Source organism: Toxorhynchites rutilus, chromosome 2 (genome assembly GCF_029784135.1).
Source record: "Toxorhynchites rutilus septentrionalis strain SRP chromosome 2, ASM2978413v1, whole genome shotgun sequence".
NCBI lineage: Eukaryota > Metazoa > Arthropoda > Insecta > Diptera > Culicidae > Toxorhynchites > Toxorhynchites rutilus.
The window spans coordinates 249,878,218-249,894,299 of record NC_073745.1 but is presented as its reverse complement, the minus strand read 5'-3'; the positions used below and the strand labels follow the sequence as shown (position 1 = coordinate 249,894,299).

General features: G+C 40.7%; 1 protein-coding gene across 2 annotated transcripts in view; it reads left to right on the top strand.

Moving 5' to 3' along the window:
* Positions 1-16,082, top strand: part of LOC129770687 (potassium voltage-gated channel protein Shal) — a 455,955-nt gene that overhangs the window by 391,676 nt on the left and 48,197 nt on the right. For both annotated transcript variants that reach the window (XM_055773663.1, XM_055773664.1), the window contains exon 9: positions 2,697-2,858. In XM_055773663.1, coding sequence (XP_055629638.1) covers positions 2,697-2,858 — 162 coding nt within the window. The remainder of the gene's footprint in view (positions 1-2,696; positions 2,859-16,082) is intronic.

Here is a 16,082-nt window from a genome sequence, read left to right as displayed (position 1 = left end):
ATAACAGATATCGATACTCAGTATATACAAAAGTTGTCACCCATACTTGTGGAAAGGCTTAATGGAAAACTCCATGCATTGTGACACTGTCGATGTAAAGAGCAGTGATTGTTCTGTAGGTTCAAACAGAAAGATGAAAGACGGAAGATGCCAATTAAATTATTTTTACGATACATGTAGTCATAAACCATATGCATATTGGAGAATGTTTCGAAAGATAGTTACTATTGTATAAATTTAGTGTAGTGTCAGTCATTGTACCTAGCTGTTGAGAAAAAAAAATGGCAAAAATCAAAACAAATACCATTCTGAATCATATTTCGGACACTTTGTTCTAATATCTTGAAATGCACTGATGATATAACTATAAAATTAATATCACAATTGCTTCTTTAGAGTAATTCCATGGTTTCACTATCATTTCATATGAGAACTACATTTGAATTATAACATAATCGGCAAAAATCTGACAACACTACTCACTATCGTTTGTGTTTGACGTTTGCTTAGCGTGAGCACGTAGGATTTACCCGTTCATCAATATTTAAATTTCTCTCGTGTTTCATCTGTTTCCATTATCGTTAACAGTTTACTGTGATTAGTTGGTAAATGTTTCGCAGTTGACTATAAAATATAATCAAGTGTAATGTAATTTTCGTTCAAAAAATTACAAAATAATGTGTCCGAAATTTGAATTCAATCTGTCCGAAATTTGATTTTTTTTAAGTGTCCGAAGTTTGATGCAAGGATTTTTTTTTGATGATTTTTTTATGTTTTCAATGAAATAGGTATCAACGTAGAAAGCTTAAAAGCATATTGAACTAATTTATTCAAAATATCCACCAAATAATACCTGTGCATAAAGTTTAGATCTGTTTTCTGCATCGTATTCCTTAAGCGTCCGAAATATGATTCAGAACGGTGTTTGTGTCTCACAAACCCATGTCCGGAATAAAAAGCACATTCAGAAGATAATTTTAAATCCGAACGGATCGAAGTAAACTATGAAATTTCGTATTGAAGCAGTTGCATTTTAGATTTCAGATCCGGAAGGTTCAAAAGTTAACGATGGAATTTATTGTATAACATAAATACATACCTACAGAAATAAAAATCATAAAATAATTTCATAACTTTTGTTTATTATTGATGTTTAAGATTATAATAAAATAACAAGCACTACAGTAATCAATAACTAATTTCTCTCAAAGAAATGCTGCTGAAAAAATGTGTCGGAAGTTTAAAGCAAAAGTGTCCGGATTTCAAATCACGGCAGTAATTTACAGATTTTGAAGAAATATAACATGATTTTATGGAATCCTGTGATTCATAACATACATGATCGCCTTTCAATTCTATTAGAATGGTTATTTTCATGCAATCTATTTTAGTAGTTAAAGTTATCATTGTAAGCGCTTAAGTGTCTGCATTTCAATAAATTGCGATATTGCATTATCGCGGTATGAGATGAACCAATTCAAGTTATGAAGTATTGCAAAACCGTATCTCGGGTTGTTTCGTAGTACATTCCGACACAATAAAAAAATGCTGCTACGGTGGTGTGGAAACGAAGTGAGAATGAAAAAAGTACTAAATGTAAGACGATTACTTTTACCCTTTGTCACATTAGAATTTAACATACCTATACCATAGGCACGGCCAGCCTGGAACGATTTCAATCCTTCTAAGTGTCACTGGCACTGGTGGTAAACTTTGCTTCAATAAGTTCATTTCAACCGTGAACCAAACGTTCTGTGTTGTGAGCGGCAGGGCATAGTCAAGACATATTTAATGCTTGGATTAGATATCTGTTGTATTCCATATATTTATTCGATTTACAGAAAAGTGTTATGGTCAATGAAAAGAAACGAAAAACATTCATTTCACCCTTTCTAAGCATGTGTATTGATATGTTGATTTTCTTCCCTCTCTATTTTCATTTATTTAAGACTAGAAGTAACCCCAATTGTGCATGTAGAATGAGTTCAATCGTAGTAGTTTTTCATTCATTTCATCAGGTCCACGTAACTTTGCACCACTTTGCTTTTCGCTGTCACGCGGTCTTAGTTAAGGGGTACTTATATTGGCGGTTCATTATCAGTAGCTCTAAGTAATATTAGTTGTTATGTTGTAGCACTATACATACGTCCTTTCTATAACTGTAAGAAATGGATACTAAGTGTCCCATATAGATATATATTATTCATGTACTCATTATAACAGGTTGCGGAAAAATAAATCTATTTTTCTTATGAAATTTCAAAACATTTTTTTTTGCGTTAACGTGGTGCATGTTTGCCGATATGCAATTGATTATGGGCAAATTGTACATTCAGTTTCATCGAAAACAATGGATATGTTTTTCCCCAACTCTATATTCAGCCCTCATCACACCTCATGATACTGCCAATCTGACACTATTCACATCGTAACGATCTTCCTCTCAAACAATTGGAAGAATATTTTGTATTACGTTGCCATTTTCCGCTCTCACCTCTACGGCTGGCTTACGCACATCATTCAGGCGTAACTTTCTTCTTTCTCTCGTAAATCTACCTCGCTTCTGCCTGGTTAATCTTTTCATTTTTCACCTGACTGATAAGCTAATGATTTCTTTTTTTCCACTTTTTTCATCCTTTTTTTCGTACCTCACATTACCAACCGGAACCGATCTAACCTTTCGCCATCACCCAAAGGACCGGGAGTTTGTCGAGCTAGAAACTCAGTACAACGGCCAAACCAAGCGGCCAGGGTCACCATCGCCGATGGCCAGCCCCTCCCACTCAGCCAACACCGCAACCGGCAACACCGGGCTGCTCAATTCCTACTGTATTCGGTGCTGTTCCCAACGATATCAGGTAAACCATGCCATCCTCTAGATCTAAGTACCTTACCTTTGCCACAGAAAATGCAAACAAACAAAAAAAAACAATCTCCAACCCAACGCTAGCTTGTATGGAAGAAGTAGCAAAAACCCAAGCCGACACAGAATCATTTACAGACACAAGTACGAATAGGGGCGCGCATTAGGGTTTTAAATCCGTTGTCTTTCTTTATCGTTCAAGCGCGGGCCGTTTTCCCATCGGTGGCTCCGTTTCCCGAGTCATGGGAATCCTAAGCATAATGAAGCACAATAAAACCATCCAAACCGAAAATTAATTACCCCCACAGTGAGCGAACACACAAACAAAATGGGGAAAAATTTTCCCAAGCCGGGAATCAAATCCAACCGAACAGAAAAAAGGCCAACCTGAACCCCATTAATCCTAATCGGGTGGGGAAGTTGTTGCAGCCTTCGCCAGCTTTGCCTAATGTTTAGTCGTGCAAAGCAAAGCGGATTCGGAAATTGTCCCAGCAAGGCAGCTTGAGCTTATTAAATTCTCCCACCGAAGCAATAACCAACGCATACTGACTGTTATGGATGTATTCGTGCGTTTAGTTTTTATGATTTTCCCATTGGTTCGGTGTGTGCAACCCGCGTCTCTCGATCCACTCGGTGTAACTTCCGTTTTTGATGTGTTCATAATATGCGAAGTAGTAGTGAGTGCAAGACTAGCGAAAACAATAGGCGCAAAAAAAATGTACGCAAAGTGTTCCTCCAGTGTTATATAGTGTAATTAGCTGCTTTTGCTCTCTTTGTTTCATCGTGTGCCACAGAGAGAATGCACACTTCAAGTGCGGTCGCTATGCAGCCATAGCCATGCTTTATAGGTCAGGAAGCGTTAATTGTTCGTCGTTTGTGGTAAAAGCGATTTGCAGCCCCCAGGCTTCGGTGGGTTGTGGGTGGTGGGAGGCACGCGAAGAAAATTATATTACTGATGCTTTAGGCTGTAGCTTGGGTAGAACAAGTTGTGTGCAGTGAGATGCTGAGGAGGAGCAAAAACCTCGACCGATCGGTTGCTTGTTGTGCTTTGTGGTTGAATGATTTAGAATAATTATGTTGTTTCGTTTTGTTTGTGAGGTTTTCACACGGACTGCGACTGCTGCGGTACAAAAATTGGATTCGAAACAATAGAAGAAATAGATAACAAAAAAAATGTGAATTCATACATGATGATGATGTTTATCCGTTCGTCTATCCTTTCAGAGGTTCAAGGAAGACAAGTTATCTAGAAGATAATTTATCTCCACAGTTTTGCAAATGAAAATTTATGAAATATTGCATTATCAAAAGGCAAGCAAATGTCCGATGTGATCCCTACAGTCCGACATCCTCAAGATCGTGACACACATAGTGATAGTGAGAAAAATTTCGAAAATCTTTGCTCGAAAATATTTACACAATATAATTCTTTTACAATATTGCCTGGGTAAATAATACTAAGATAACTACAAAATAAACTGTTCACATTATATTCACGAATAAAATTTTATCAGGTACATTCATTGTCAAATGATAAAACATAATCATCCTGCTATGGTGAAAATAAATTGGTGTAATTATAGTCTTTCTCAAATTCTGTAAGTATATATTCGTATCGAGTTGAAAACGTTCATTCCTCGAAAGTACAATGAATCATGTGAAGCACAAAAATGGGCTACTGAAATCCCATTCCTGTTTCTAGTATTATATTCTCTTTCAACTCGATCACACAAACATCTAGGTAGCAAACCGTTCACTAATTTAAATATGATTACCATGGTTAAATGAACAATTATTTGTTTCGTGTATAAACATTGCAGAGCGTCCATCATCAACTTCAAGGCTTCACAGCTTTAAAATTTTAACTAAATTTAAGAATCAAACGCATAATTTATTTTGTTCTGCATGCGCTGTAATCCCGAATTGCGTACCATTGGCTAAATAGAATAGAGGAAAAACTTCTCAACAAGGATAGAAATAGTAATTGATTGATTTGTATAGCAGCATTTTACAGCAAATTGTTAAATTGTTTTTCTGTCGGAATTATATTCCATATATTCATGATAATATTGTCGATGTGAACTTGAGTTTGTCATCAATATTCACAAATAAAGAAATAACTTTGCATATTCCCCATTATCCAGCCCCCAGCGAATATAATTTTCTGCGGTACATCAGATGTGGTTCAGAAACTGAGAGATTCAGTTGAGTTGACGACGTCATATGGTCGGGGTTCTGCCAAAACGAACCAGGCGCCAAAAATATTATTTTGAGATATTTCAATTTGAAGTTTGGGCTCCTACTAATTGACTGTGTCGGATCAAATCTATCATTTACCGCTCACGTGCTACAAACGGGATGTCAAACATAATACTACCTTTCATGCTGTAAGCACGCATCATCGTCAATTTCTAATTCAGAACCTTTAGAAATATGAAGAAAAAAACCAGAATTATGTTTCTGATTGACACGCAAAACTTCGTTCTCTTTGTAGCCAGAGCGAACCAAGTACATGCTAGCTATTAACATAATATCATTACACAACACATGGCTCTTGATTAATTTCGTGAATGGTATATATATTGACTCACTTTTGCTGTTTTTTACAAAATAATATCTCAATAAAATAAAATAAAAATGATTAGGGATTCCTGACACTCGGTTCGTTGTGGTTGAACACAATTTTGAAAAATGCAGATCAGCGCTTCTACAATTCATGGCAGCCCTTAGGCTGTCTTACTTACCAGATCCCGACGACATCTGATTCCAGGAGCTGTTCGAAACAGAAAAATCAGTTAAAGAGTCGGACCGGTCTTCTTGAGGAAAATGACCACTATCGTCCGATACCATATTGTGGGTTTATGGGTCGCTTTGGTTGAATGCAAATTCGTTTTTATACAGTCTGCTACACAGAATTTTTTTTGAGCTGTTGTCTATTGTGCGAATGACATGGTCATTTTACAGTTGTTGTGACCTCCGAAAAATAGTAGTCCTTCCAATTCCAGACGCGTATTAGATTTCCGGGGTGAATAAATCGCGCTTTCCCTTTATTTGTTGGGCTGCTATCTTTGGTATAAAGCATCGAAGAAAGCTTCTTTCTATTCGAGCTTAATTATTGCACGCGATCACAAACTAATTATGGTACAACAATTTGAACACTTTATTACTCGTTACATTTACACAAGACGAACTCTTTATTTGACGATTAACACTACATTTATTATACTAAACTATTTCTATTCTAACATTCAAATGATGGCTGGCCGTGCGCCAATTGTTAATTGGACATTCAAATACTGAGAGCCGGTATCATGGATGCCGCGCCTTTTTATATTGTAACAATGTTACGACAGTAGAGTAATTTCGTACTGCTCGAAATGATCGGCACCTATCGGAAAATAGTGCAGTCGTGTATTCGCTACAGTGGAGCTTTTCGACTACGACTACCGTGAAGCTTTTTAGACTACCTACTACACTGCTGCTATGACTACTATAGTCTTTTTCGTATCATACATAGCCGGCCACCTAAATTTGACAGCTCAAATTTACAAAAACAAAAGGCATGACATGCACGGAGCAACAATTTCACCGAGGAATGCAATTTTTGATCAAAATTACTAACTAATCTTCTCCCTTTTTAGCTATTTGTGTTCCTAGAGTGTCGTTCGGTTCGTTGTCATAAGGAAGTGGAAAAATTCGCGAAATAGGACGCTTGTAGGTTCCACTGGCAGTTCTCAATGTCGCGACTCGTACCACTCCGTCTGCTCCGGGATGAATTTGTTCGATACGTGCAAGTGGCCAAGAAACGGACGATTTTCCGTCTTCCTGGACTAGGACCGTTTGTCCGACTCGGATATCCATCGGAAGTGAGGATTTCTCCCGCTGGTGGTTCAATTCGGTCAGATATTCCCTCCTCCATCGGTCCCAGTGTTGTTGGATGAGTTTCTGCAGCTGCTGATAGTGATTGAGTCGGTTGGTTGGTACGTGGGTGTAGTCCGGATCCGGCAGGCTGATAAGCGGCGACCCGATGAGAAAGTGCCCGGGAGTGAGGACATCCAGCTCTGTTGGATCGCTTGATAGGGACGTCAGAGGTCGGCTGTTCATATTCGCTTCAATCTGGGCCAGCACAGTCGCATATTCTTCAAAGGAAAGCTGGGTGTTGCCGAGTGTTTTCACCAGAGATGTCTTCGCAGATTTTACAGCAGCCTCCCATAGGCCACCAAAGGACGGTGCTCTCGGCGGTATAAAGTGCCACTGGATCCGATGTTTGCTGCATTCGCTGACAATTGCTTCCCGGGTGCGTTTATTTTCGAAGAGACGGTACAGTTCGGCGAGTGTGTTGTTTGCCCCTTGGAAATTCGTACCGTTGTCCGAGTGAATCTCAGTTGGCATTCCGTGATGAGCGATGAAGCGACGTAGAGCTGCGATGAAGGCTTCCGTGGACAGATCACAGACCAGTTCGAGATGTACAGCCTTGGATGCAAAGCAGACAAACACGGCGATGTATGCCTTTCGTGGTGCTGCTCTTCGGTGCGCTGGTTTCGTGTACACGGGTCCACAGTAATCCACTCCGACCACAGTGAAGGCTCTGCTAGGTGCTGTACGAGACTGCGGTAGTTGACCAACGGGTTGCGTGACAGGGACAGGGTTTTGGCGGAAGCATTGCGGACACTTGCGACACACAAGATTGACGATGGCTTTACCGTTCACCGGCCAGAATTCTTGCCTCATCGTGGCTAAAGTCATGCGAGGACCAGAGTGCATGCAGAGTTCGTGATAGTGTTTGGTGATGAGGCGTGTGAGTGGGTGTATTTTAGGTAGGATCATAGGGTGCTTGGTCTGATAGTTCTCTGAAGAGTGTTCAAGTCTGCCACCGAGTCGGATGATACCTTTTTCGTCGAGGAATGGACCAAGTAACCTCAACGATGATTTGTTGGAAACGGATCGAGTTTTAACGAGCTCCTTCAACTCTTCAGTGAACATCTCCTGCTGTGCAATCTTCGTAAGCGTTTCTTTGGCGTGCTCTAGCTCCCCTACTGATGCGAGTTGGTGAGGATAGGGGTTAGGTTTACGACGACAACGATTCAGAAAACGAAGAACTAAAGCGATGATCCGAACCAAACGCCAGAAGGATGAGTACCGGTAAAATAGGAAAGAATGCTCCTGTGGTTGATGTATCACAAGTACCGTTTTTCGCCGTTCTAGTAGATCTTCCGGTGGAGTACCAGTTATGTGTTTAGGCCAATATTCCTCCGATTTCGCTAGCCAGGAAGGACCGTGTCGCCAGATGGTGTTTGATACGAATTCCTGGGGAAGCATTCCGCGAGAAACGTGGTCCGCCGGGTTTTCTGTTCCCTTCACGTGATTCCAGCTATGGCCGTGAGTTAGCTGTTGAATTTCAGACGTTCGGTTCCCAACAAACGTTTGCCAAGTATTGGGTGGTGCCTGTATCCAGTGGAGTGTGACCGTTGAGTCCGACCAGAACCAGCAAGGAATACCCTCCATCCGCAGCGCTGCTGAAACCTTGGCGTATAGTTTCGCCCCCAAAAGTGCAGCACAGAGCTCGAGCCGCGGCAGACTAAGCCGTTTGAGAGGGGCAACCCGTGATTTTGCCGCGACGAGCTCGGTTTTAATTTGACCTTCCTTGCCGGTTGAACGTGTGTAAAGGCAGGCACCATACCCAACTTCGGACGCATCGGTGAAGATGTGAAATTGTGTGGAGATCGAATCGGCCAGAAAGACGAACCGAGGAACCTTGTAGCCTTTCAGAAGGGTCAATTGGGCCGCGAATTCCTCCCATTTCCGGGCGATATCGTCAGATATAGGATCATCCCAGTCAAAAGTTGACAGCCAAAGTTGTTGCATCTTTATCTTGGCCCATGCCACAACCGGTGAGACCAATCCGAGTGGGTCGTAGAGTTTCGCAATTGCCGAGAAAATTTTGCGTTTTGTCCAAATGCCTTCGTTCGTAGATGGTTGTACTTCGATGCAAAGCTGGTCTGATCCGGTTTCCCACCCCACTCCTAGCGTTTTAATTTTCTGGTCCGCTTCGAAGTGCAGCATTGTTTCTCCTCCAAGCGCTCCGATGGGTAAGTTCTCCAGGACTTCTGGACTATAGGAGCTCCATTTACGCAGCTCGAGGCCCCCTTCGGCCAGTAGTGATTGGACTTCCTTCTGCAGTTTTATGGCTTCTTCTACTGTGTTTGCTCCAGAGAGAAAGTCATCCATGTAAAAATCTTCTTGCACGGTCCGTGCTGCAAGTTCGTACTTCTGAGCGGAATCCAAAGCCAGTTGCTTCAGCACACGTGTGGCGAGAAATGACGATGGGGACAAGCCGTACGTGACGGTTAGCAGCTCGTACACCTGAATTGGTTCTGATGGATCACATCGCCACAGGATTCGTTGAAGGGGAATGTCGTCGACGTGGATTAAGATTTGCCGGTACATTTTCGTGACATCAGCGACCAAAGCGATAAGATGTTTCCGGAAGCGGAGCATCAGATCCAAGAGTTCATCCTGAATCGTAGGGCCGGTGAGTAGAGCTTCGTTCAGCGAATGATTTGTGGACGTTTTCGCCGATCCATCGAAGACTACCCGTACCTTTGTGGTGGAACTAGATTCCTTAAATACCGGGTGGTGGGGAAGGTAGCAGACCGTTTTATCTTTATCCAAGCGAGAATCGTCTGCTTCACCGATGTATTTCATGTGGCCCAGCTTGATGTACTCCTTCATGAAATCCACGTACTGCGATCGTAGGTTTGGGTCTCGTTCCAATCGTTTCTCTGTCTGAAGAAATCGTCGCAGAGCCGTCTGCTTCGATTCGCCAACCATGCTGCTGAAGTTCATGCGTTTGGGATATCGCACGATATATCTGCCGGTGTCATCGCGTGTGAATGTGTTCACGAAGTGCGTCTCGCAGTCCTCCTCTTCCTGTGACCGTGGCGTTTTGATCGTCAACTCTTCAACCGTCCAGAATTTTTCGATTGCCTTGTCGAGAGATTCTACCTTGGCAACGTGACAGCTGACCCGTGTTGATTCATCCATGCGTTTTGCTTCGCCGGCTGCCACCCATCCGAACACCGTATTGACAAATACTGGAAGCGTATCGTCGACCTTGCGAATTTGCAACCGGCCACCATCGCGTACATGGAAATCGTAAAAGTACTGTGCACCCAATACCAAATCGATCGGACCAGAGATGTTGAATTCAGGATCGGCTAGAACCATATCGGGTGGAATTTTCCGTTGCGTTTGTGGAAGCGAGACAGATGGCTGGTCGTCGGTGACCTGCCCCAGAACCAGAAAGTCCAATGACGTCGAGAAATTCTGCACCCGAGAAGAAACTGTGGTGGAAACTTCGAAAGCCGTGCGGCTTCGTGATCGTCCTATTCCAGTTATTTCCACCTTCCTATCCCGCCGTGATAATTGAAGCAGCTTGCAGAGATTTTCCGACATCAGGTTGACTTGGGAACCAGAATCCAAAAGTGCCCTTGCGTGGTGGGCCCTTCCCCATACGTCCTTCACGTTTAGCAAAACCGTGAGTAGAAATGAGTGTGACCTTGGCTGCCCCATCGCCATGTTGGTTGAAACTGATGCTACCGAACTAGAAACCAATTGACCAGAGTTCGAAGCGCCGCCGGAAATTGATGGAGCAGAAGTGTTACCGTTGTCATTCGCTGGAGTGGGGATAGGAGCAGAACTAGATCCAGAACCAGGGAAACCAGGATGCAGCAACGAATGGTGTTTTTTGGAGCACGTTTTGCATCGGAATTTAGATGGACAATCTCTCGCTAAATGATTCCGACCCAGGCAGTTGCTGCAGAGCCGCTTGGAGTTTGTAAGCTGCAGCCGTTTATCCACCGGAAGACTAGCGAAAGTTGGGCACCGAGTAATCCAATGCTTCTCACTGCAGGCGAAGCAGCTTGGGAGCGAGTTCTCAGTCGCCGAGTTAACTGAAACTTTAGTTGGACGGAATTTGCTACCACTGGATGACGACGAAGACGTGGAGAACATCTGCTGATCGACAGAGACAGCATCCAGCACCCGAGTTTGCCTTTTGAGGAATTCGACCAATGAAGCGTACGACGGTTCTCTATCCGGTGTGACATTTTCCTCCCAACGCTTCTGAATGACCTCGTCCAGCTTCGAGACCATTAGATGCACCAGCATCGCTCCCCATACATTCGTCTTCTCCCCTAGTTGATCCAGGATCTTCGTGTTACGTTCGAAACAGTCGATGAGTTCATGCAGGCCAGTCGCTGATTCCCTCCTGATTCTAGGATATTCGAACAAGGCGTTCAAATGACGTTTCTTGAGGAGGTATTTGTTGGAGAACCGATCAACCAGACTATCCCAAGCCACCCTGTAATTAGCCTCACTCATCGCATAAGAATCGATCATCTTCAAAGCATCGCCCTTCAGAGAAGCACGCAAATAATGGAACTTTTGTATGTCGGTTAGTTCCACCGAGGAGTCGATTAAAGCCACGTAAGTGTCGTGAAACGGAAGCCAATTTTGGAAATTGCCATCAAACTCTGGTAGGTTTATTTGAGGAAGTCGCACGGAAGCATGTACATGAGGGACGTTGTTTGTGTGTGTAGTCGCAGTATTTGGTGTCGCATGTTCTGTAGTTAATTTTCTCGCCAACCCTGCCCTTACCTCGAAATATTTATCCTCGAAATCGGCCCTCGACTGCTGGTAATCCAGTAAGCTTTCTTCGTTGTCCTCCATGCCTTCGATATCGCTCTGGAGATCCTCGAACTCCTGATATTTTTGATCGAGCTTCTCCAAACGAATCTTGACCGCTTGTTCATCGAATTCTTGTGTTGTTTTCAGGAAGTGGTCCATCCGTTCCACGAAGTTGATGACGCAGTCCCTGCTGCGTATCAAGGCCTTGTACTTCCTCGACGTTGACATGCTGCTGGCACCGGATAGAATTCACGAATAACAAGCAAGAACTGTGAAGCAAAGAAACCAGCAGAGTACCTCCCAGAAGAGAATATTGTTCGTTGGACAGGAACTCACCTGGTGAGCCTGTCAAATAGGCCTTGTATTAAATTAAAAAAGTTGTCTCTGCTTTTCCCTTCGTCGTCTGGTGTCCAAATTTGAATTTTGCACTCCCCAGTCAGCCCAGAAGCTCTCAAACACTCGATATCGTCTAACGTCCACCAAGCTGTATTAGAAGTGTCCTTACGAGTCCTCCATTAGTCCAATTAACGCGTAAGAACCGTTTCAGTATCCGGCCACCAAGAACTCCGTCGAAGTAGATTGAAATGAAGGACCAAGAAAACGACCAGGTAGAGATGAAAGCGGAATGTAAATAGTTGGACAGGTCCTCACCTTGAAGGCCTGTCTAATGAGCCTTGTATTATATTTCAATCTCTCCTTAATCCTGATTCCAAAATCCGTGATCGCAGCGCCCAGTGAATTCACATTGATCGTGATGGCGCCTCGTGATTGTGTAACGAGTGAAAATGGCGCCAATTCAATTGTCCAAAGACCCAATGGCGTCTCTGCGTCGGTACGTTTCCAAAGAACCACTATCCTGGTCACGGCACCAATGTTGTGACCTCCGAAAAATAGTAGTCCTTCCAATTCCAGACGCGTATTAGATTTCCGGGGTGAATAAATCGCGCTTTCCCTTTATTTGTTGGGCTGCTATCTTTGGTATAAAGCATCGAAGAAAGCTTCTTTCTATTCGAGCTTAATTATTGCACGCGATCACAAACTAATTATGGTACAACAATTTGAACACTTTATTACTCGTTACATTTACACAAGACGAACTCTTTATTTGACGATTAACACTACATTTATTATACTAAACTATTTCTATTCTAACATTCAAATGATGGCTGGCCGTGCGCCAATTGTTAATTGGACATTCAAATACTGAGAGCCGGTATCATGGATGCCGCGCCTTTTTATATTGTAACAATGTTACGACAGTAGAGTAATTTCGTACTGCTCGAAATGATCGGCACCTATCGGAAAATAGTGCAGTCGTGTATTCGCTACAGTGGAGCTTTTCGACTACGACTACCGTGAAGCTTTTTAGACTACCTACTACACTGCTGCTATGACTACTATAGTCTTTTTCGTATCATACAACAGTCGATAGATTATTATTTTCGGCATCCAATGGTGCAAGTAACTCAAGTTTGAAAAACTGGCGCTTGGTTCGATTTGGCAGAACCCCGACCATATGCACTTCAAGCTCAAAAGTGAAAATAGCTTCTGTTAGAATCCCGCTGTCTCAGGATAGTTTTAATACACTCGTCAAGAAAAAAGAGGAAAAAAGCGTGAAGTCGATATTTTTAGGTGATTTTTGAAATGCTGTGAGTTTGAGGAAAACCAACGCATGAAAATAGGACGTACATAATTTTAAAGATTACACTTTCAAGTTTCGGAATATGATATGCCACATTCTACTACTTAGTGTGTGTAGATGTGGTTACAATAAACTTGAGTAAAAATAAAAATGATTTTGTCCTTTTTATTTTTCAAAAACACAAAAGGACTAACACAATGTTTAACACCTAAAACAATATCAAATCCAATTCAGATTATTAGACATCTTTCATTCGATCCCTATAAGGATCTTGTAGGACCTACCGATACAGAGATATTTTTGTTTGAACGAAAAAATACCTCCTCGTATGAAACCTTGTTCAAAACTCCAACAAATCCTGTACAAATCAAATTTGTCTCTTCGACATATTTTTTTTGCATCGATTTCTGTAATTTTGCAAATCTAATTAATTCTGCAAATATTGTAGTACAGACAAAGCTCTCTATAGCGACGATCTTTATAAATCGCATGGAAATTCTTTTCTTTATTGCGACATGTCTCAATAACGACCATTCCCTGTAGCGACACATTTCTGCTTATACAAATCATTCTCTATTGCGACAATTTTCAATTTCACTCCATTCATAGTGTGTGTGTCAATGTCAGTGCCCACGAACGTAAATAGTCTATGTTGTGTATTATAAGATTTAATCAACTTTGAACATCTGTTCACGCCCAACTGATTTAAATTTTCAAATACTTACAAAAACATAAATTTAAAACATAAAAGATAATGAAAGCTTATTGAAACAAATTAATCGAAGAATTGTTGAACAAGAATCACGCCCTAGAATGAAATTGCATTAAATTTGCAATAAATTTAAAAATGAATCTATTGTTTGCGCAATTGTTATATGGATAAAGCTTTTGATATCAAATTCAGGCCTAAAATAAATTGGACATAAATCAAAGGTTCGAAAAGGGTACTAAAAAGACAACATTGTCTAATGAATTCAATGTGCCGCACAATGCAAATTTATTCATCATCAAAAATATGGACTATAGCCGTGTAAAGGGTAAGAATATTGGCTTCAATGATATTCAATTGTTATATTTTGTCTGGCGATGAGATAAATAAAATCAATCATTTATTAAATCAGCGCCTAACGGAGCATTCAACAAAAAAAACTATAAGCACATAAGCAGATGCTTTTTAGATTATCTATGCTGGTTTATTACCAAAAATTCATTTAACAATTTACTACTTTTTCTTTCTAGAGAAAAATTTGTATCGGACGAATGAGCTGAATTTTATATAAATTCTTTCATATTTTTTGTTTCAAAATGGTTAGTCATCCATTGCGTTTGTTTCTAATATAATTGGATTGTTTTGCGTGAGCTTAAGCGTTTCTCTCCTAATAGCGACAACTAAACTCTCTAGAACGACAATCTTCTATAGCGACAATTCTCTATAACGACGGTCCCTTGCAATGTCGCTATAATGAACTTTCACTGTAAGTTCTAATGTTTGCAAACAAAGTTTCATCCTCAAACACCTGTGAAAGTTTCTTATTTCGGTACATTAAATTAAATTTCCCTGATACAAACCTGTTCCAAACTTATTAATATATACATATTCGTTACATTATCGTTGAAAATCGACTGGACAACTTTTCCGGAGTGAAAGTCCCGAATTATTTTCACTACTCACAGATATTGCGAGGTATCTCAAAACAGTGCTAGATAATTTCATTAATCAAGAACTTTTGATACATTTATAAACAAATAACGAGATTATGTTTGAGGAACAACATTACCTTGTATGATGTGCATATACGAGTAGCCATAAAGTTATTGACGAAGGAATTGTTACTGCGGGAGCCGCAAGCTAACGCATAATTCCAGAGTTATGTTACATCAAGTGAAACTTTTTGATTTCAAAGTCAATATAATACGATTTTTTATAATATTCGCTTGTCTTATTAAAAGTATAATCAACTTGGTGAAACTATAGTAAATATATCTATAATCTAATCAAATGATATCAAAATTTTTAAAAAAGCATTGAACAATTTATCAACAGTTGATATGATTTCCCCATTGATGAGTGAAAATTCTTTTCAAAGCATACACGATGAATTCAAAAAAAAAATAAATATTGATTTCTCAGCACTGAATACCCAAAATTCATTTTTAGCTCATGTTTTGTCATCCCGATTTATTACATTAAATGAGCGTAAAAATAATAGAGAATGTCATGACTCACAAATACTGGTAAGCATTTGTATAATATGTATGGTACGTCAATATAAGATTAATACGAGCGATCGAAACAAGAGACAGGTTTTAAATTAACACGCATTACTTTGCCACATATGTACACTAGGGTGGCAATGCATGTATGGAAAAAAAAATCATCATCGATTTTCCAAAATCGACCACGTACATATTGTTTATTAGTCCAAAAAAATGACCTGTGCAAAGTTGAGTTGAAACTCAATCGGACATAATTTAGAGGTGCCTCAAAGCACTCAAAGTTTTGATTTTTTGGCCACTCAGGCTAAGTCCCAAAAGGTCGATTTTCGGCCAAAATTTTTTTTTACATAACACCAGCTCTCGACGTTTTATGCATTTTTAAGTTATTCGGCGACGAAAAAAAATCGATTTTCCAAATTTCTTTTACTCCCCCCCTTGGAAGATTTTCTAGGATTTAAAAAACCAAAACTTTGAACGCTTTGAGGCACCTCTAAATCATGTCCGATTGAGCTGAAACGTTGCACAGGTCATTTTTTGAGCCAATAAACAAAATGTTCATGGTCGATTTTTGAAGAAGTTTTGAAGTCGATTTTTGACATGACCATTTTCGCTGCCACCCTAATGTACACGGCCCAGACCGAGATGGATATAGATCTCCTTTATGCTGGAAAG